The 18,515-nt window shown below is 49.9% G+C and overlaps 3 protein-coding genes across 13 annotated transcripts; 2 read left to right on the forward strand and 1 right to left on the reverse strand.

Annotated features, from left to right (window-relative positions):
* Positions 1-101: 101 nt before the first annotated feature.
* KIFC1 (kinesin family member C1) lies at positions 102-9,526 on the forward strand. 3 transcript variants are annotated; one of them, XM_027876372.1, is made up of 11 exons: positions 102-201; positions 4,630-4,764; positions 5,558-5,657; positions 5,912-5,965; positions 6,206-6,253; positions 6,466-6,866; positions 7,362-8,129; positions 8,381-8,671; positions 8,765-8,838; positions 9,002-9,077; positions 9,341-9,526. In XM_027876372.1, exons 2-11 carry the CDS (start codon positions 4,642-4,644, stop codon positions 9,383-9,385), a joined length of 1,980 nt encoding a protein of 659 aa, XP_027732173.1. In that variant the 5' UTR covers positions 102-201; positions 4,630-4,641; the 3' UTR covers positions 9,386-9,526. The 3 variants fall into 3 exon arrangements, with proteins under 3 accessions (XP_027732173.1, XP_027732172.1, XP_027732174.1); XM_027876371.1 differs by lacking the exon at positions 102-201 and adding an exon at positions 677-865; XM_027876373.1 differs by lacking the exon at positions 102-201 and adding an exon at positions 677-865 and having other exon boundaries at positions 7,362-7,745.
* A 1,291-nt stretch (positions 9,527-10,817) lies between these two features.
* PHF1 (PHD finger protein 1) lies at positions 10,818-16,366 on the forward strand. Of its 4 annotated transcripts, XM_027876376.1 has the most exons (15): positions 10,818-10,909; positions 11,690-11,863; positions 12,001-12,082; positions 12,187-12,282; positions 12,475-12,578; positions 12,716-12,864; positions 13,046-13,141; positions 13,330-13,398; positions 13,699-13,822; positions 13,919-13,986; positions 14,174-14,278; positions 14,387-14,579; positions 15,114-15,208; positions 15,443-15,523; positions 15,717-16,366. In XM_027876376.1, the coding sequence occupies exons 2-15, from the start codon at positions 11,705-11,707 to the stop codon at positions 16,003-16,005; spliced, it is 1,710 nt and encodes a 569-aa protein (XP_027732177.1). In that variant the 5' UTR covers positions 10,818-10,909; positions 11,690-11,704; the 3' UTR covers positions 16,006-16,366. The 4 variants fall into 4 exon arrangements, with proteins under 4 accessions (XP_027732177.1, XP_027732178.1, XP_027732176.1 ...); XM_027876375.1 differs by lacking the exon at positions 10,818-10,909 and having other exon boundaries at positions 11,204-11,863; positions 15,446-15,523; XM_027876374.1 differs by lacking the exon at positions 10,818-10,909 and having other exon boundaries at positions 11,209-11,863.
* Positions 16,367-16,480: 114 nt separating this feature from the next.
* On the reverse strand, positions 16,481-18,264 carry CUTA (cutA divalent cation tolerance homolog). Of its 6 annotated transcripts, none has more exons than XM_027876383.1 (7): positions 18,156-18,264; positions 17,805-17,921; positions 17,305-17,477; positions 17,073-17,132; positions 16,939-16,984; positions 16,797-16,846; positions 16,481-16,683 (listed from the first exon to the last, which is right to left on the reverse strand). In XM_027876383.1, the coding sequence occupies exons 2-7, from the start codon at positions 17,844-17,846 to the stop codon at positions 16,581-16,583; spliced, it is 474 nt and encodes a 157-aa protein (XP_027732184.1). In that variant the 5' UTR covers positions 17,847-17,921; positions 18,156-18,264; the 3' UTR covers positions 16,481-16,580. The 6 variants fall into 6 exon arrangements, with proteins under 6 accessions (XP_027732184.1, XP_027732181.1, XP_027732183.1 ...); XM_027876380.1 differs by having other exon boundaries at positions 17,305-17,510; XM_027876382.1 differs by having other exon boundaries at positions 17,305-17,510; positions 17,805-17,851; positions 18,156-18,235.
* Between the last annotated feature and the right edge of the window lie 251 nt (positions 18,265-18,515).

Below are 18,515 nucleotides of genomic sequence, written 5' to 3' on the forward strand. Positions count from 1 at the left end.
CATTACCGAACCTAATTTGTTTGATTTAGACAGGCAGTGTTAGGACAGCGCCTAGCGACCCTATCTCCAGGTTCTGATACACCAGAGTTCAAGTTCTGCCTTGTGACCTTGGGCAAGTCACTGCCCTCTCGGCACCCGTAAGCAGCTCTCCGACTACGAACTGCACCGCCAAGTACACGTCAGTACCGGGAGCTCCCAGAGGTAGTGAAAGCTAGATCACTCTACCCGGATCAGAAAGCTAAAGCTTTTCATTGTTTTGGCTCGGAGAGCCGCGAGGTCACGCCCCGTCCTTCGAGGGGGTGGGGGTGGGGGCACCTTGCTATCGCCGACCCATTACTTCCGCCATTGGTCCGCCCGCAGATCCTTCCTAGGTCTGCGCATGCACTTGAAAGCCCGCGGTCGCGGTGGTGGGGTGAGGCGGTGGAGAAGGCGGAGCATCGAGCGGGTGGGGTGAGGAGTGGTTCCTAACGGAAAACAGAAGGACCCTGGGAAAGCCTAGGGGGCCAGTTCCTCAGGACCGAAGGAGGAGTGTCCTCCAGCCTTGGGGGAGGGGAAAAATGGCCAGAGAGACGCTGCCATTGGTGTAGGGGTAGAGGCGGGGATCTATGATTGGCCACAAGCTGCCGATGGGGTTTGGTTGGCTGGAGAGTCGCAGATTTGAATTTAAAAAGGTCAAGCGGCGCCGACGCCTGCGGACTGTGTGGGAGGCTGGGACCTGGGGAGATTTTCTTGGGGGTCCTAGAATGTGTATTGTTGAGTGGTAGGAGGGGGAATCCTCTCCGCCTCGCCCCGCCCCTGCCCGGCCTGCCCCCTCTCCCCTCCGGTGCCTTCCCTGGACTTGACGGAACCGGAGTAGGAGCAGCTGGTGAGTGAATGGGCCCGCGACTCGCGACTCCCCGCGCGGGACGGTGCGGGGAGGGTCCACAGGGGCTCGTGGAAGCCCCCGCCGGGGGCCTGCCCCGGGCAGATCAGCCCCTGCCTTTCCCAAATCCCTGTCCCTTTCATCACCCTTCCCCTCCTCCCCCGCCGGCCCGTACCTTCGGAGAGTCCGCAGGGGATCCCACCGGACCCGAGTGTGTGTGTGTGGGGGGGGGGGTGTTGGTCTCAGCTGTCCTAGGTGGGTCTCTGCAGAAATTGCAAACTGTCCAGTTGCATCCCCCACGACCTGTGTGTGTGTGTGCGTGTGTGTGTGTGTGTGTGTGTGTGTGTGTGTGTGTGTGTGTATACACATGTATACCCGCTCTCTCGGTGTCCTTGGTAGAAAGGGAACATTTATCTTTTTCTTTCCCCTAACAGCCTACTTATCATTTGGGAGAAGAGAGCTGAAACTGGAATCGGAGAAATGATTTTTTTTAAATTAAAAAATAGGGGGTGGGAGGGGTGCTGGGGTGGCTTTCTTTGTATCTCCAGTCTTGAGCACAGTGCTGACACGTAGAAGGTGCTTAATAAATGCGTGTTGATTTCACTTTTGAATCCAATGCTTGCTTTTCTGCCGCCAGTGTGTGACTTCAGACAAGTGACTTACTCTCTCTGGGTCTCCTTGTTCTCTTCTGTTGAAGGAAGGAGTTGGATTACGTGGCCACCAGGATCCTTTCCAGTTCTAGATCATAGGTCCTTCTCTGTGGTCTTTAAGATGGCACCTCACCCTGCAAACTGCATCCCATATGTAGAATTAGAAGTGACCTCAGTTTGTTTAGGCCCTCATTTTACAAATGAGAAAATAGTGGTTAAGTGACTTGCCTGAGGTTTTACAGGTGACAAACATCCGGGTCAGGAGATGAACTCAGGTGTTCAGGCTCCTAATTTAGAACTTCTTCCCTCTGATTTGGAATGGGGAAGAGAGGGCTGTTAACATATGAAGATATATATGACGCTAGGACATATGCTGTAGTACAAATTTCTTTCTTATTAGAACAGGACCAAGGTGTCCTAAGCACAATACAACTTAGGTTTCAGCCCATGGGATTAATTTGTGTTGTGGAGAAGATGAAGTGGTACATGATGGAAACATAGGTGTCCAACTTTCCATCCATTGGAGAAATCCCTAATATTGTCCATTTTAACTGTGACAGCACATTTCATTATTAGACAGCTTCAATTCCCAATTTAAGCTGAAGTCTGCCTCCCTATAATTTTTGCAGGGAATTTCTTCCTCTACTCAGCCTTTCATATATTTGAAAACTATCATATATCTTCATTATCTTCTTTTCTTCAGATATAGCACATCAAATTACTTCTACTGGAACTCATATAATATGATGTCTAGACTTCTAAAAATCTGGTTCCCCTCCTAGTTTTTAATAATAGCTCTAGCAAGCAACAAATACTATATAGTAGAGGACCTCTGAAATCTAAAGGAAAAAGGCTGTATGTGGGGTTTCTTAAAGATCCTTTCCCACCTAAGGGGAATTGGGGGGAGAGGGCGTCACTGTATCCTTTATTTATAGTTGGAAGAATAACTCTTTAGTTCCTTCATAACAGTATCATTTCTAATATAGACTTTTTCATCTACAAAATACTTTATATATACATACAAAATAAACCTGTTACTATTCAGTTTAAATTTGGACTGTATTGAAACCTTCATTGTACACACTCCTGACTAAAGCAAGCTGGATGGTTTGGAGAAGCCAACTACGTGTGGATTACAAATTTGTTCCAGTTAAACTTTGCTCAAAGGATGAGAAGTTGATTATGTTAATATTTTTGAGAAGTTCGCTAGCCTTTCTCTTTTCATTATCATGAGAGAATAGGATGATGTATTCATCTTGCACTGTGATCTTTTTCCCAACCAATGGTCCTTTCTCTATCAGCACTGAATCAAGAAAGGGGCCTTGGAAGAAGAGAACCAATCAAATGAGATATGTGTAAATAATTAGCATCATGTCTCAGTGCATAGTAGGAGCTGAATAAATATGCTTGTTTTCCTATCCTTTTCTATTCCTACTGCTAACAACCTTAGGTCTAGCCCATTCATTTTATACCCAAATTATTACAGTTGGTTCCTAGCAGTTCTTTCTCCCTCTAATCCTTGATACTGTTAAGTTAACTTTCCTAGCATATTCTTTGGTAAATATTGGCCTCTACTCAAAAACATCTAGTAGATTCCCTTTGTGTCTGCAAGTTAAAACTCCAAACTCTTCAACCTCACATTCAGTACCTTTATAATCTGATTGTTTTAGCAGCCTGCCAGTTCAATGTTTTTTTTTTACAGTGTAATATTGCAAGAGAAAGAAAACTAATGTGAATCTAGACTGCATCAATAGATGTACAACATTAAGAACAAGTGAATTAATTGTAAGGGATCTCAGAGGCCATATTGTCCAATCCATATCTAAACAGGAATTTTTGCTATCAAACTTCTGCTCCAAGAATCCTAATGAAGGGAAATTTACCACCCGAGGCATCCCATTTTAGTTAGAATTGTTAGGAAGTTTTATCTTATATCAAACATGAATCTACCTCTGCACTTTTAGCCATTGCTACCACGTATGTATTCTAGCCCTATATTTGGAGTTTTGTGTCTAGTTAGGGGTTCTACATTTTGGGAACATTGACAAATTCGAGTTTGCCCAGAGCAGGACAACCAGGATGGTGAAAATATTGGAGGCCTTTCCATATAATGATTAGTTGAAAGAAACAGGAATGTTTACCCTGGAGAGGAAAAGATTTGGGGGTGGACATGAAAGCTGACTTAATTTAATAACCATTTAGTGCATTGTGAAGAACTGTCACACAGAAGAGGGATTAAACTTTTTTTTTTTAACCCCAGAGGACAGAAGTAAGAGTGGTAGGTAAACATTACAGAAGAAAGTTCATTTTGGCTTAGTGTAAGAAAAAGCTTTTTTAACCTTTAAAATGTAAAAAAAATAAAAATAGAACAAGCCTCCCAAGGAGGTAGTTTCTCTTCATCCATCCCATCACTTGAAATGGTTGAGTGGAGAACCACTTGCTAGGGATGTTGTAGAGGGAATTCCTGTTCAGATATTAGACTGGCCTATGTGGCCTCGACCCTCCTACAACTCTGGAGATTCTGCTTTTATCATACCTCAACTATCTTATTTAAAGCTACTACCCTGCTACTCTGCTCTAACCAAACTGGTTTACTAATTTCCCCTGTATGGTGTTTATTTTTACTTCCTACATTTGCCCCTTACCTGGAATGCCCTGCGAGGCCCACTCCATTTCTTGTTTCCTTCATTCGGCCTTCCTTAAGTGCCTTCGAGTTTGATGATTCTTTCTTCTGAACTCTTGTAGCACTTGTTGTCTATCCTGTGAAATTAATACAAGATGTGAAGGTGTGTATTATGATATCTAGTGAGAACAGAGTAGCTGAATTAAAGAGAATACATGTATAAAAAGGGAAAGAAAACCAGAATATGCTTCAATATATCTGTCCTACTTCCCTAAGTAAATCATAAGCTCCTGGACGACAGAGTCTCATAATTTTTATGTCCAGGCTGCCCAGTACACTGTTCTGCGTCTAGTAAGCTTTCAGTAGATATTTGCTGCTGATAACAAAAGGGGGGTGTAGGGAGGCAGTTAAGATAAATGTGAGGCAGTCAGGAAATAAAAATGTGGGGATGACAGGGAAACCAGGAGGTCTGAGTGGCTTCTTTTTTCTTACAGAAGTTATCACTGATGGAAAAGGGGAACATAGAATTGAAGATGCCCCCAGATAAGGCTTCATCTTCTCGATTGCCTGTGCTACGCCTTGGTGCAAAGAGAAAACTAGATAAAGAAAATGCCCCTGAGCCGGAGAAGGTGAGATGGACTATAGATTTGTGGGAGCCAGGGAAGGGAGAGGAGAGAACTGGGTTAATTGGGAAGAGTGGGGAGCCCAAAGAGGTGGTGAGTGGGAAGAGGTTCTCTTCTCTAAAACTATCCTTCCTTTTTTTATATATATATTTTGTTTTTTTCCCCAGTTAAAGACAATTTTTAACTTTCTTTTTTTTTTTTAATTTTGAGTTCCAAATTTTCTCTCTCCCTCCCCCACCTTTCCCTTTCCTGAGACAGTACAGTAAACGATATGATATAGGTTATACATTAAAACTATCCTTTCATTTGTATAGTCTGATGCTGAGTGAAATGAGCAGAGCCAGGAGAACATTGTACGCAGTAACAGCCATGTTGTGCCATGACTAATATTGATAGACTTAACCCTTCTCAGCAATATAAGGATTTAAGACATCTCCAAAGGCCTCATGATGGAAAACACTATCCACATCCAAAGAAAGAACTATGGAGTTAGAATGCAGATCGATGCATACTGTTTGCTATTTTTTTTTTCTCTTGTGTTTTGTTTCCTCTTTCTGATGGTTCCTCCTATTGGTTCTAATTCTTACCTACAACATCACTAATGTGAAAATATGTTTAATAGGAATGTATATGTATAGCCTATATCAGATTGTGCACCATCTTGGGGAGGGAGGTGGGGAGGGAGGGAGAGAAAAATTTAAAACTCAAAAGCTTATGGAAGTGATTGCTGATAATTTAAAATAAATTAATTAAAAATTAAAAAAATTAAAAAAAACCCCTATCCTCTTTCTTTCCTCAGAAGCGGATTCGAGGTCCTGGAACAGCAGTAACTATTGCTGTCTCTCGTCCCAGGGTCTCCACTGTGGCCACTATGCCAAGGGCAAAAAAACAGGAAGCAGGTAAATAAACACCTGTATGTTTGACAAATGACAAAGGAATCCAAAATTTCATCTTCCCTATTTCATATCATTACATGGCTAGAGTAATTTTGTGTTAGGTTGTATGTGCAGTAGGAGATGAACAGATCTGAGAGGAATGGGTACATTATCTCTTTAGAACATGAGGTCAACCCTAGGCTGGCTCTCATATTCTTTCTAGTATAGAAACTGCCCTGAGGATGCTCCCTGTCATTTTCTTCCTTATCTCCTCACAGCCCAGAAGGCTCCCCTGAAAACAGGACCCTGGCATACTACAGCTGCCACCACAGGTGAGTAGGCATCACCAGAAAAATCTCAGGGAAAGGAGCATAAGTTGGAAAGGGAAGAATGATGGAGGTATTTGGCTTTCTGTGAATCTGGGCTTGATCCCAGCTCTGCAGCTTATGACTTAGGTGAACTTAGGCAAGGTACTTAAGACCTTAGTTTTCTCTGTAAAATGAGAGAGTTAGTCACTACCAGCTCCAAATTAATTGATGTTGTTGAAATTATTATCTCTTATTTTTGTACAGATGTGAAGAGTAGAAAGCCAGTCTCTGCCGTCTCTGCACCAAAACCTGGTAGGTGACTAATCTAATCCTTCAGGTTAGGCAATGGACACTTGTAGAGGGAATAGCAGATGTACTGAGTGCTCTACAAAAACTTTTAGCCCATTTCTGTCTCCCCTATGAGATAAGAAGGAGGGAATGGGAGGCAATGATGTTACTCACTGAAAGGAGAAGAGAATGGAGCTAGAGTTTTCACTCACCTTGCTCCTCTTTCCCATTCCTAGTATCAGGAGTGTCCCCTACAACAGCAAAGAAGGGACCTAGCAAGCGTCCAGCCTGGGATGTGAAAGGACAGCTGTGTGACTTACGTAAGGAGTTCAGTGCCTGCCAAGTACAGACTGAGGTTCTAACTAAGGAGAATCGGGAACTAAAGAGCCAGTTTGGGCAAGCTGAGCAACAAGCCAAAACTCTGGAGGCTGAGAACAAGGTGTTGATTGGGGAGCTGACTGAGGCTCGGGCCCAAGCTAAGCAAGACCAGCTGGAGCTGGGGAAGTTGAGTGCCCGGGTCCAGGAGCTGGAGGAACGTCTGCATACTCAGGAAAGCCTCGTTCAGTCGATGCAAGATGAGCAGTTACATTTGCAAGAGGAACGAAGGAACCTGGCTGCTAGGCTAGAGGTACAGGAGGTGAGTGACAGTTGGGTGGACAAAGCATCATCCTATACACGTTCACATGGAGTTCTTGCTAACCCTCCTCTGGGGGATGTTTGACTTTCTTCCTTTTACTTGTGGTTTGGGGTGTGCCTTCCCCTCTCAGGTTTTTCATCTGAGCTACGGGCCCCTCTTCTCAGTTTTGACCCTGCATCTTTCAAGGAATTTCTGTGTATAGTTTCCCTTGCCTCATGCAGTTTCTTTCAACTCGATTTTGATTTCATTTTCTCTCTTCTTTCTTGCCATCTGTGATTTTCTCCTCATCCCCTTTCTTCCATTCTATCTATATCTGCTTTCCTGATGTGCCTTACCCCATCTTCATTCCTCCTTCTGCATCTCTTCCTTATTCTAATCTCTATCTTCATTCCCTCCCCACCAGTTACACCGTTCCCTGTCACAGTGGCCAGTCCTGATACTTTCTTCCACACTTCCTGACCCCACTTTCTCTCTTCCATCTCTGTTCTATGCCAGGCACAACTCCAGGAATCAATGGCAGCCCTGGCCAAGAGTCAGGCAGAGATCACAGCCCAGGCAGTCTTGTTGGCTGAGAGGACAGAGCATCTGCATGGTCTTGAGATGGAGCGTCGGTATCTTCACAACCAGCTACAAGAGCTCAAGGGTAACATCCGGGTCTTTTGCCGAGTCCGCCCTGCCCTACCTGGAGAGCCCACGCCACCTCCTGGCCTCATCCTCTTTCCTCCTGGGCCCAATGGGGCCTCCGAACCTTCCACTCGACTCAGCCTTACTCGGCCACCTGAAGACCGGTGTAGCATCATAGGAGGGCTACCAGGTCCTCCTGTCCGATATGACTTCTCCTTTGACAGAGTGTTCCTACCAGGAAGCAAACAGAACGAGGTGTTTGAAGAAGTCTCCCTGCTTGTGCAGTCAGCCTTGGATGGTTACCCTGTGTGCATCTTTGCCTATGGCCAAACAGGCAGTGGCAAGACATTCACGATGGAAGGAGGGCCAGGGGGAGATCCTCAAGTTGAGGGGCTGATCCCACGAGCTGTAAGGCATCTGTTTTCAGTAGCCCGGAAGCTGGAGGCCCAAGGCTGGAGCTATACTTTTGTGGCTAGCTATGTGGAGATCTATAACGAAACCATCAGGGACCTGTTGGCCTGTGTGGGTGGGGCCCAGAAGTGCCAGGGGGTTGAGTATGAGATTCGACTGGCTGGTCCTGGAAGTAAGGAACTTATTGTCACCAATGCCCAATATGTCCCCGTTTCCTGCGAAGAGGAGGTAGGGATCGAGGTAGACAGATGGGGATAAGCTCAAGGGACAAGAGAGGAGACTGGGAAGTGGGGAGATGGAGTTGGAGGTGGGGTGCGGGGATATAGGAAAGATTTGAGGCTGTGGGAAGTTGTCGGATTAGGTGCAAGGTACTGGAAGTGGGGGAATGTTTGTTCTACAGAAACCCAGAGCTGGGGAAAGAGTATATGTGTGCTCACTGAGAAGATGCTGACAATGACAATCTTACTCTCCGAATTCAGGTGGAGTCCCTGCTCCATCTGGCTCGTCAGAATCGGGCAGTGGCTCGAACAACACAAAATGAACAGTCTTCACGAAGCCACAGTGTGTTCCAGCTGCAGATTTCAGGAAAGCACATGGGGCAGAACTTACACTGTGTAGCCCCTCTCAATCTAGTGGACCTGGCTGGGAGTGAAAGACTGGACTCGGGCTTGTCCACTGGCCCTGGAGATCGAGAAAGACTGAAGGAGACCCAGGCCATCAACAGCAGCCTCTCTACTCTGGGCCTTGTCATCATGGCCCTGAGCAATAAGGTAGGGATAAGGGAGATCATAGCTGAGCCATTTGTTCTGAAATTTTAAAATACTGACTTGTCCCATTTTAATGCCACCTCCCCCACACCCCAGGAGCCACATGTGCCATACCGGAACAGCAAGCTCACGTACCTGCTGCAGAATTCTCTAAGGGGCAGTGCCAAAATGTGAGTTGGGCTGGGAGTAATGGGAATAGCAACTGATACACCAGGGTGTTAAGGATGGAAGGAATTTGAGGACTAGCTATAAGCAACACTAACAGGTGTGGACAAGGGAGGGATAAATGTCATAGGAATGTTGCCTTTGTGCTGAACCCCATCTCCCACCTAGGCTTATGTTTGTGAATATCTCCCCATTGGAAGAAAACTTCTCAGAGTCCCTCAACTCGCTGCGATTTGCCTCCAAGGTAGGTACATCTCCCATTTTGGACCATAGGCTAGGACACACTAATTGTTTATTTTTGACTTCTGTCCTGTCAGTCCCTGGCTCTTTGAAGGGCCACTTTGCTTTTGCCTAGGTTGCCTACCAGGGCTCACTATAGCCCCTCTGCCAGGGCTAGGGTATCTGGGCACCTGCTTCCAGATTTCCTTGGAAGGAGTTTGAGAAGGATTGTATCTGTCCCAAGGAATTGTTCTGGTGCTGACACAGGCATCTCTTTTCCCCTTCCAGGTAAACCAGTGTGTTATTGGCACTGCACGAGCTAACAAGAAATAGAAGGACCAGTCTTTGTGTCCTGTGTGTATGTGGTTTTTATGTATGTGTAAAAGGTGGTATTTGTAATTCATTAGAGTGGCAACTGGCATTATATAACTAGGTTAATATAACCATAAATTACAAAATAAAGTTATCTTAGCACGTGTTGTCAGAGTAATTTTATGCATTGGTTACTTTTGTTGAATTGTTGTCACTTTGTTCTTCAAGAAGCCGATGCCTAAGTAGAAATGTATTTGGAAATGAAGGCAGTGTAGAAAACAAAGCAAAGATCCCTCTAGAAATTGCTTTCTTTCTCCACTTTCTCGGGAAGTTTTTTTCTGGAAAGCTGGGGTGAGAGGCCGAGCATATGGACCGGGATCCCTTTTCCTGAGGGTCTGTGGTGTCGCCGGGGCTTGGAGAGCGGCCCGGGCATCTCATCCCGCCTTTCCCCACCGTTCGAATGGGTCATCCGCGGCTCCGCGGCGCGTTCTGGGCTGGGCAGCTGCGGCCTAAGCCTCGGTGGGCAGGGCTGAGCGGGCTCCGGGATGACTCAACGCCCGCTCCCGAAGACCCGCCAGCGAGCTCCCGCTGGAGCGCCCCATTCAAACGGCCCGAGCCCCGCCCCGCTTCCTTTTCATTGGCTCTGTCTGCGTTAACGCCCCCGGCCCCGGCAATTGTCCGACAGCCCCACTTCGGCCCTCGGCCCTCCTACTTCCTTACTGCCCCGCGCCTACCGCCCTCCTGGGCCTAGGGAAGCAGATAGGCGAACGCTGCGCCAGTCCCCAACGGCCCCGCCCCGGCGGGGAGAAGGGGGAGCTCCAGTTCCGCAGGTGCCGCGCGAGGGGTCGGAGCGGAAAGGTGGGGAAGGGAGGTGGATCCGCGCATGCGCCCTGGCGGGGGAGGCTGGGTGGGCGAAACCGGAGGGGAAAGGGGGCGGGGCTCGGGGCAATTGGGGGGGCAAGGGCGGGGGGGCAAAGGTGCGGGAATGGACCGGTGGGGGCGGCGCTCGGGCAATTTCGGATTGTGGCACGAGGCGCTGAGGCCGCGGTGGGGGCGGGGCCGGGGCTGGAGCGGAGCAGGGATTCCCTGCCGCCGGGGGCGGGCCGGGGCCACTCGGAGGGATTCCCCGTCGGCCTCGGCGCCTAGGTCCTGGGAGGAGGGCGTGCATCCAGCCCCACCCCACCCCGCGTGGCCCTCCCGGGAGGAGTAGGGGGTGGGGTGAGGTGGTTCCCGCCCCTCCCCCCAGCTCCTCCCTCCCTCCCAGGCCTCCCCCCCCAGCCAGTCCGTCCCTCCCCCCTCCCTCCCTCCTCCCCTCCTCCCTCCCTCCCCCCCCCTTCCCTCCTCCTGCTGCTGCCGCCGCCGCCGCCGCCGCTGCTTTGGCTGCTGCGTCATACGCCCCAGAGCAGCCGGGACGGAGGGGCCGGGCCTGGGGACCCCCCCAGCTTCTGTCTGCCCCCTCCTCCGGACGCCTGGACATCTCGGCCCCCGCCCCGGCCCCCCCACGGCTCCCCCTCCCCAGCTCCCCGGCGGCCGCAGCTGTCACCGGTAAGGAGGAGGCGGGGAGGGCGGGGGGGCCCCCGAAGGAGGAAGGGGAGGGGGGAGTCCGGTCCGGGGAGGGCCCCCCCAGAGGCGTTGGCGCTAGGTGAGGAAAGGGAGCCCCCCTTTGGCTCCCCCCCACCCTACCTCTCCAGTCACATGCATGCAGAGACCCCCTTTCTCAAGGGGGCTGCCTGATGTCACCTCCGGGTTTGCCCCATCTCGGGGAGTAGAGATTGGGACCGGGACACGCCCCCCTCCCTGGGTACACGGGGAAGTTATCCACCCCACCCCACCCCCCAGCCCTGGGTTAGAGAACCTCAAATTTGAGGGGGGACTCAAGATCATCCAGGAATAGGAAGAGTCTTCAGAATGGATTGGAGAGAATCTCATTACTGAGGACCCCCCTCCCTCGAAAAGCAGGTTGTCTGAACTCTGACATCTCTGGACAGGGAAATTCCAAGATGAAGCCAGCCAGGATGTAGGGGTGGGACTAGGATCTAAGGGGAGGCCTCTCTTTCTCCAATCCATCATCCTCTTAAAATCCTTGAACCAAGAGAGAAACTCCCTGGGAGAACCAATCCCTGGAGTTATCTTGGGGGTGGGAGACTAGAGAATCAGGTGTCTGCTCCCTCTGTCTATAATCCTAAATCCTGTGATATTGAACTGGGGGAGAGCAATGAGAAAGCTGGGATCTTGAATACTTGAGTCCCCTTAGGGGAGCCAAGCAGGGAAAGGTGGATGCTATTGGGGGTGGGGGGAGGTAACTCTCCCCCCTTTTCCTGCCAGGCTCCCCAGGATGCAATGGCGCAGCCCTCCCGGCTGAGCCGCTCTGCTGCCCCCCAACCCTGGGAGCCCACTTCCCCAGCCCCTACCCCAGGTACCAGACCCCGGCTTTGGGAGGGGCAAGATGTTCTGGCCAGATGGACCGATGGACTCCTTTACCTGGGCACTATCAAGAAGGTGAGATCTAAACCTCTGACCTCAACCTTAACCCCACTTTTTTCCTGCAACATTAACTTTAGCATTCCCTTTCCATCCTCTTGACTTAGATGAACTCTGTCCATTTCTCAGCATTCACCCCCTTTTCCCTCTCCCAGGTGGATAGTGCTCGGGAGGTCTGTCTAGTCCAGTTTGAAGATGATTCCCAGTTTCTTGTTCTATGGAAAGACATTAGCCCTGGTGAGACGCAAGGGAGTTTGGTCCCTAAAAGGAAGCAAGGACTGGGGGACCAGAAGCTTGACTGAGGCTAGAGCCTCAGAGCTTTTTCCTGTTCTGCTTCATAGCTGCCCTCCCCGGAGAAGAGCTGCTGTGCTGTGTCTGTCGATCTGAGTCTGTGGTCCCTGGGAACCGGCTGGTCAGCTGTGAGAAATGTCGACATGGTAAGGAATAACATTTGACCTCTCCTAGCCTTTTGGGGTATCACACCTCCACAGCCTATTTCTGTGATTTCCTTTCCGTAATTTCCCTTCTTTCCCCTTTTCCTATCCCAGTAATCCTGAATCTTTTCCCCCTAGTCATTCTTCCCAATACTTCACCCTCAACCCTCCATGATCCCTTTTCTCACCCCTCAGCGTATCACCAGGATTGCCACATTCCAAGAGCCCCAGCCCCTGGAGAAGGAGATGGCCCATCCCCTTGGGTCTGCAGACAGTGTGTCTTTGCAATCGCCACTAAGGTACAGGGATCACTCCTCTTGATGGTAGATAACCACTGACCTCTCTCTATACATTCACTTCCCATCCAGTCCCCAAGCTGTAACTAACTCTTCTCTTTCATCACCACCACACTATCTCAATGTGTCTGTCCCTGCAGAGGGGAGGTGCCCTGAAGAAGGGGCCTTATGCACGGGCAATGCTGGGGATGAAGTTGTCTCTGCCATATGGGCTGAAGGGGCTGGACTGGGATGCAGGACACCTGAGCAACCGGCAACAGAGCTACTGTTACTGCGGGGGCCCTGGGGAGTGAGTCACTAAAAGGAGGGAAGGAATGGGGAGGCTTCCTGGAGGGGGGTGATGCCAGTGAGTCAAGGTGGGTGCTAGGGATTTTGGGGAAGGGAACCCAGCTGTAGTAGTGGAAGCAATGGCAAGTGATAGGGTCATGGAAGCAGAGCAGCTGCAGGCCTCACTTGGTACTGTCTCTCAGGTGGAATCTAAAGATGCTGCAATGTCGGAGTTGCCTCCAGTGGTTTCACGAGGCTTGCACTCAGTGTCTGAGCAAACCCCTCTTGTATGGGGACAGGTGAGCCTCAGGACACAGACGGGGTGGGGTGGGGGTGGGACACGGGGGTTGTAGGGCACTGAGGGGGGATGGAGGCTAATTCTTTAATGTTTGTCCATGATCCAGGCTTCAGCTTCTTTTCCCACCCCCTTTTCTCCCTCCCATATCTTGGTTACTTCTCTACTACTTTATTCATTGCTAATTTCTAGGTTCTACGAGTTTGAGTGTTGTGTCTGCCGAGGGGGACCTGAAAGTGTCAAAAGACTTCAGCTGCGATGGTGAGCTAGGCCAGGGGAATTCGTTGAGACTCCGTGTCTATTGCCAACCTTCACGTCAACAAATTCTGGTGTTATGACTCCTCTGGGCCAGGCTCTGGCCTTAAGGCTGGGGATGGAAAGTCCTTACCCTCAAGGAGCTCACAGTCTGATGGGGGAGGCAAAGTACAAACAACGTTAGATGAACTAGATGGAGGCAGAATAAATTGGAGATAATCTCAGGGAAGACAATAGCATTAAAAGTGCACAGAAGGTGGCATTTGTTCCTCATACCCACATAACTGTGGCCCTATATTTCTCTAGGGTGGATGTTGCACATCTTGTCCTCTATCACCTCAGTGTTTGCTGTAAGAAGAAATATTTTGACTTTGACCGAGAGATCCTGCCATTCACTTCAGAGAACTGGGACAGCTTACTCCTGGGGGAGGTAGGGGGGAGGGGGTGCTATTTGAGTGGGACAAGGGGGAAGAAATGCTGAGAGAGGATTTTATTGCAACTATTAACCTGCTCTCTTCTCCTCCAGCTCTCAGATACCCCTAAAGGAGAGCGTTCCTCTCAACTTCTCTCTGCCCTAAACAGCCACAAGGACCGGTAAGTGACAGTGTGGGGTGGGGCAGTGCACTTCGGGGTCCACAGAAGAATGAAATAGAGGTATGGGATATTAAGCAACTGAAGAGAACCTTAGCTGCAAATGGAGAAAAGTTGCATCTCTGGGAGGAGCAACATGGCAGGCCAATGTGTCTTTTCTGTCTTACTGCTATTTTCCCTCCACCCTTAGGTTTATCTCTGGGAAAGAGATAAAGAAACGGAAATGTCTGTTTGGGCTCCATGCTCGGACTCCTCCCCCTGTGGAACCCCCCACTGGAGATGGAGCACACACCAGGTCACTGGCCCAGGGGGGGTGGGAAGCACTTTCTGGGATTTATCTGGGGAAAATGTACCTCTGGGGGTTTTCAGGAGGGGGCTGGGGGGGTAAGGAGGCCTCTTACAGCTTCCCTTCAGGGCAGGGCCCGGGGGTGGGGGTCTCACGCCCCCTGGGGAAGCGTCGGCGACTGGAGCCAGAGCCTCGGAAGAAGAAATCACCAAAGGGGAAGGAAGAAGAGCTGGGGGAACCCCAGGAGGGTCGGGATCGGCCAGAGCCCAGGGAGCAGAGGGAGCGGGCACGTCTTCGGAGGGCGCTGCAGGTAAAAGGGATGTGGGACAACTAGAAGTGAGTTAGGGAAGACGTAGCAGTTATATAGTAGTATGCTAGATTTGGGTCAGGATTTGAACTTGGGTTCAAATCATGTTTCTGATAATTTGCCACACATGTGACCACAGGCTTGTCATTTTCCTTCTCTGACCTTCGGTGTCTTTTTTTCTGTAAAATGAGGGTGATAATAGCTGCACTACCTCCACAGTAGGGTTACTGTGATGCTCAAATGAGATAATGAAAATTACTTTGAAAATGTTATGCCAAAATGTAGATATCAGTTATCATTGTTAATAACAGTTAATTGGTTGGAGCAGCTAGGTGTCGCAGTGGATAGAGCACCGGCCCTGAAGTCAGGAGGACCTGAGTTCAAATCTGGTCTCAGACATATAACACTTAATAGCCGTGTGACCCTGGGCAAGTCACTTAATCCTATTGCCTAGCCCAAAAAAAAAAAAAAGTTAATTGGTTATGTGAGGGTCGCAGTACCCTTTTAAGAGTATTTCTCTCCCCACTCCCTTTCCAGGCTTCAGTGTCTTCACCTCCCTCCAGCCCTAACCAGAGCTACCAGGGCAGCAGTGGCTACAATTTCCGGCCCACGGATGCCCGCTGCCTGCCCAGGTGAGTCTTCCCTCTTCCCCAATTATAACTCCCTGGAACCTTACCCAAGCACACACCACCCCCATCAACCCCATAGATAGTAGTCCAGGGGAGACTTTGAGCAACTCCCTCACCTATCCATATTGGTTGGGAGGAGGGCAGTGTTTGGGCTTCAGTCTTCCCTTTGAATCTTTATTCTGCTATGGGGAGGTGGGTCCCATCCTCCCCAAGTGACCCCACCCCACACAACTCCAGCAGCCCTATCCGGATGTTCGCCTCCTTCCACCCCTCGGCCAGCACTGCAGGAACCCCTGGGGATGGAGACCCCCCAGACAGGTGAGGACCCCCCATCCTATGTGCTTGTAATTCCCCCTTCCCTCAAACTCTCTGGTGTCTTCCCCTTTCTCTTCCTATATATTTTAATCCCTGAATATCTACGTGTGATTCCAATATTGTTTTCCTCTATAAGAAAAAATATTTTCTCTGTTCCAAGTAGGATAAATCTGCTTTTACCCTTTTTTTTCTATAGGTCACCCCTGGACCTTCAAGTTGCTGGTTTCCCTTCAGATTCCCCAAGGAGCGTTCCCCACTCAACATCATCTTCATCCCCAGGCCCCTCTCCTGTTCCCTCCCGAAGATCAGCTCCCCAGGGTCCCTCCCCTCTATGTCGTGGCTTATCTCCTGGAGCTGGTGTGGGAACCCGGGTAGGGGCTGGGTACCTGTCCCGAGGAGACCCTGTCCGTGTGCTGGCTCGGAGGGTTCGACCTGATGGCTCTGTGCAGTACCTTGTGGAGTGGGGTGGGGGAGGCATCTTCTAAAAGGAGGAGCTGATTGCTCTTCCTCTCCCTAGCCCTTATTCACATACATACAACAGGCACTTTCACACCCTGACTTCTGACCTCACCTGCAGCTGGGATGTACCTGGGGGGGTGGTCTGGGGTGGGGGTCCTTCCCTACCACCCAGGCTGGAGTCAGGTGGGGAGAGGCCCCTTTCTTCCTCAACCACCCCTTCATGATTCCTGACCCTACAGCCTTTTTCCCATTTCTCGTGATATTTTGTTACAGCTTTTTTTATATTTTTAAAAGTTATTTAACCCCTTAGGGGAAGGGGAGGGGGATAGAATAGGGAATCCTGGGCTCTGTATGGTTGGAAATAAAGATAAATATACCCTTCAGAAACTTGAATCATCTTAATAAAGAGGAAAAATGGATGGAATGGGTTGGGGCTTACCACTGTACCCTCAATGAATACTCATAAAAACGATACATGTAATAAGTGGTCAAGAGGCAGCATTCTGGGCATAGGGTTTATTAGAGAAAGTGAGAGACAGAGAAAGTATAGAAGTTAGTCTGAGGTATCAGAGTAGGCTCAGAAGTCATCAAAATAGAGTCATCATTGATGAGTGGTGCTATCTTTTACCCAGTGAAGGTATGGAAGGTTCCCCTGTTGCACAGGTAATGTAATGACTTCTACCACTTCATATGGGTGAACAGAACTAGAGGAACAGGAAAGGTCAACAAGAGTTGAGCAGTATTTCCTCATCCTCCTGCAAATACATCCAGGACTCATCTCCCACTCCCACCAAAAAGCTAATCCTGATATTCTCACCGAATAAATTCTGTCAAGGGTGGTGCCAAGGCAGTCTGAGTCTTCATCATCTGAAGGAGAGAGAACTAGATCAGGAAACTGGATAGGAAGAGCAGGAGCTAAAATAATTACCAGGAAAGAGCTGGAAGGGGTAAGGTCTCACCATCATCACCTCACTGTCTTCCTCAATCTTTCCTTTCCATTCATAACTGAAAGACACCAAAAGGATGAGTTACTGGGGAGAGGAGATACACACTCTCCCTAGGAAATATCTCCACACACTTTCCCATGACTTACATAGATGTAATCTGAGGTATTAAATTGACACAGGCAGCCAGTCGCTTCTCCACCACAGCCCTGGAAATAAACGGAGCTCAGTTCGCAGCTGATCCTCTTTGCTTCCAACACCCTCTACCCCAAAGGCTCGAAAGGAAGTAGTAACTAAAGAGCCCCTCAACTGCCCCTCCAACTTTCCTCCTCCTTCCCCTAATGCTCTGACCCCTTCCCTCCTTCCTCCCCAACCCCCAACCTGGCAATAGTCTTGGCGATCTTGTCATTGGGGCAGGTGACAAAGACGACTGAGACAGAGCCAGCGACGTAGTCCGAACCAGTGGGAGCGGGGACTGAGGCTTCGGGAGGCCGTGTGGCCATGGAGATAGCTCGAGGGAGCAGCCGTAGGTAGGGGTACGTGGAGAGCAGCGACTGCATGCACAGAAAGGCCAGGAACAATGCAGCCTGGGGAGGGGGGTCGCGATGAAAGGATGAGCCCCAGCTCCTAAGCCCCAGCCTGGCTTGAGGACCCCGGAACTTATGTCCACTCCAAACCAAGGAATCTAGATGTGGGTAGCACCCTCTCCCTCCTCGCTCCCCGGTTATCACGGATGCAGAACGAAGACCCTAGGCTAGGGGTCACAGGGGCTAAGAGGCACAGACTCTTGCCCAGAAGGGGAGGGGAGGGTAGAAGATCGATCTGGAGGCCGGGTGGGCAGGTTCAGTTATCTTCCGAAGGGGGTGGGGGTCGTCACTCACCACTCCGCCGAGCCAGACTTGGGGGCCCCGCCTCACCAACATGCAGCCTACGTGGGCAAAGGTAGGGGGTCAGGGTCAAAGGTCACGTCACTGAACGGGAGGAAAACGTCCCAGAACCTAGCACAGAAAAACCAGAGAAAGCGTACCTGTATGGCGACCACGTGACAAGAAGGCCCGAACCCTCACCATACCACGTGACAAAGGAAGCACCTCGTTTACCGCCCCCACCCCCAATCCCAGAGGTCCAGTGTTTTCGATTTACCCCCGCCCCCAAGAAGAGCTAGTCGATGGGACGGAAGGGGAAGAACTAGACAATTAGGAACAGAATCCATGGACACGTGCCATCCCCACCTCCGCCTCTGAATGACCGTTAAAAATCATTTGCCCAAAAGCTAGACTCGTTGCGGTCTTCTCCCGTCACGTGATGTAGGAGGCTGGAGGATGACGAGGACAGTCCTAGGGGAGGGGAAGGAAGGGGAGGGCAAGATGTTGTTCACAGCCAAAGTAGGACTTCCGCGCGAGATGGAAGCTGGCCAATCCTAATACAGTTCCTCATACCACGTGCCATGGGCTTGGGGCGGAGCGATATAGGCAGAAAACTCCTCCCAGTCACTGCGTCAGTGTTGGGTTGGTGAGTGTGGTTTCATCTTGATGTTAAGTATAGAGTGGAACTTGCTGGTGGTGCTCCCCTTTTCCACTAACAATTAGTAA

The sequence above is a fragment of the Vombatus ursinus genome, unplaced genomic scaffold, assembly GCF_900497805.2.
Source record: "Vombatus ursinus unplaced genomic scaffold, bare-nosed wombat genome assembly UNPS02014811.1, whole genome shotgun sequence".
NCBI classification, from domain to species: Eukaryota; Metazoa; Chordata; class Mammalia; order Diprotodontia; family Vombatidae; genus Vombatus; species Vombatus ursinus.

Bases quoted from the DNA above. Each gene is read 5' to 3' on its own strand.
- CUTA (XM_027876378.1), bottom strand. From the start codon at position 17,993: ATGGTGAGGGTTCGGGCCTTCTTGTCACGTGGTCGCCATACAG. The intron at 17,852-17,950 runs GTACGCTTTCTC...TTGCCCACGTAG, and splicing joins GTCACGTGGTCGCCATACAG to GCTGCATGTTGGTGAGGCGG. The intron at 17,511-17,804 runs GTGAGTGACGAC...CCCCCTCCCCAG, and splicing joins AAGTCTGGCTCGGCGGAGTG to GCTGCATTGTTCCTGGCCTT.
- PHF1 (XM_027876374.1), top strand. From the start codon at position 11,642: ATGCTATTGGGGGTGGGGGGAGGTAACTCTCCCCCCTTTTCCTGCCAG. The intron at 12,865-13,045 runs GTGAGTCACTAA...ACTGTCTCTCAG, and splicing joins TACTGCGGGGGCCCTGGGGA to GTGGAATCTAAAGATGCTGC. The intron at 13,823-13,918 runs GTAGGGGGGAGG...CTTCTCCTCCAG, and splicing joins ACAGCTTACTCCTGGGGGAG to CTCTCAGATACCCCTAAAGG.
- KIFC1 (XM_027876372.1), top strand. From the start codon at position 4,642: ATGGAAAAGGGGAACATAGAATTGAAGATGCCCCCAGATAAGGCTTCA. The intron at 6,867-7,361 runs GTGAGTGACAGT...GTTCTATGCCAG, and splicing joins CTAGGCTAGAGGTACAGGAG to GCACAACTCCAGGAATCAAT. The intron at 8,839-9,001 runs GTGAGTTGGGCT...TCTCCCACCTAG, and splicing joins CTAAGGGGCAGTGCCAAAAT to GCTTATGTTTGTGAATATCT.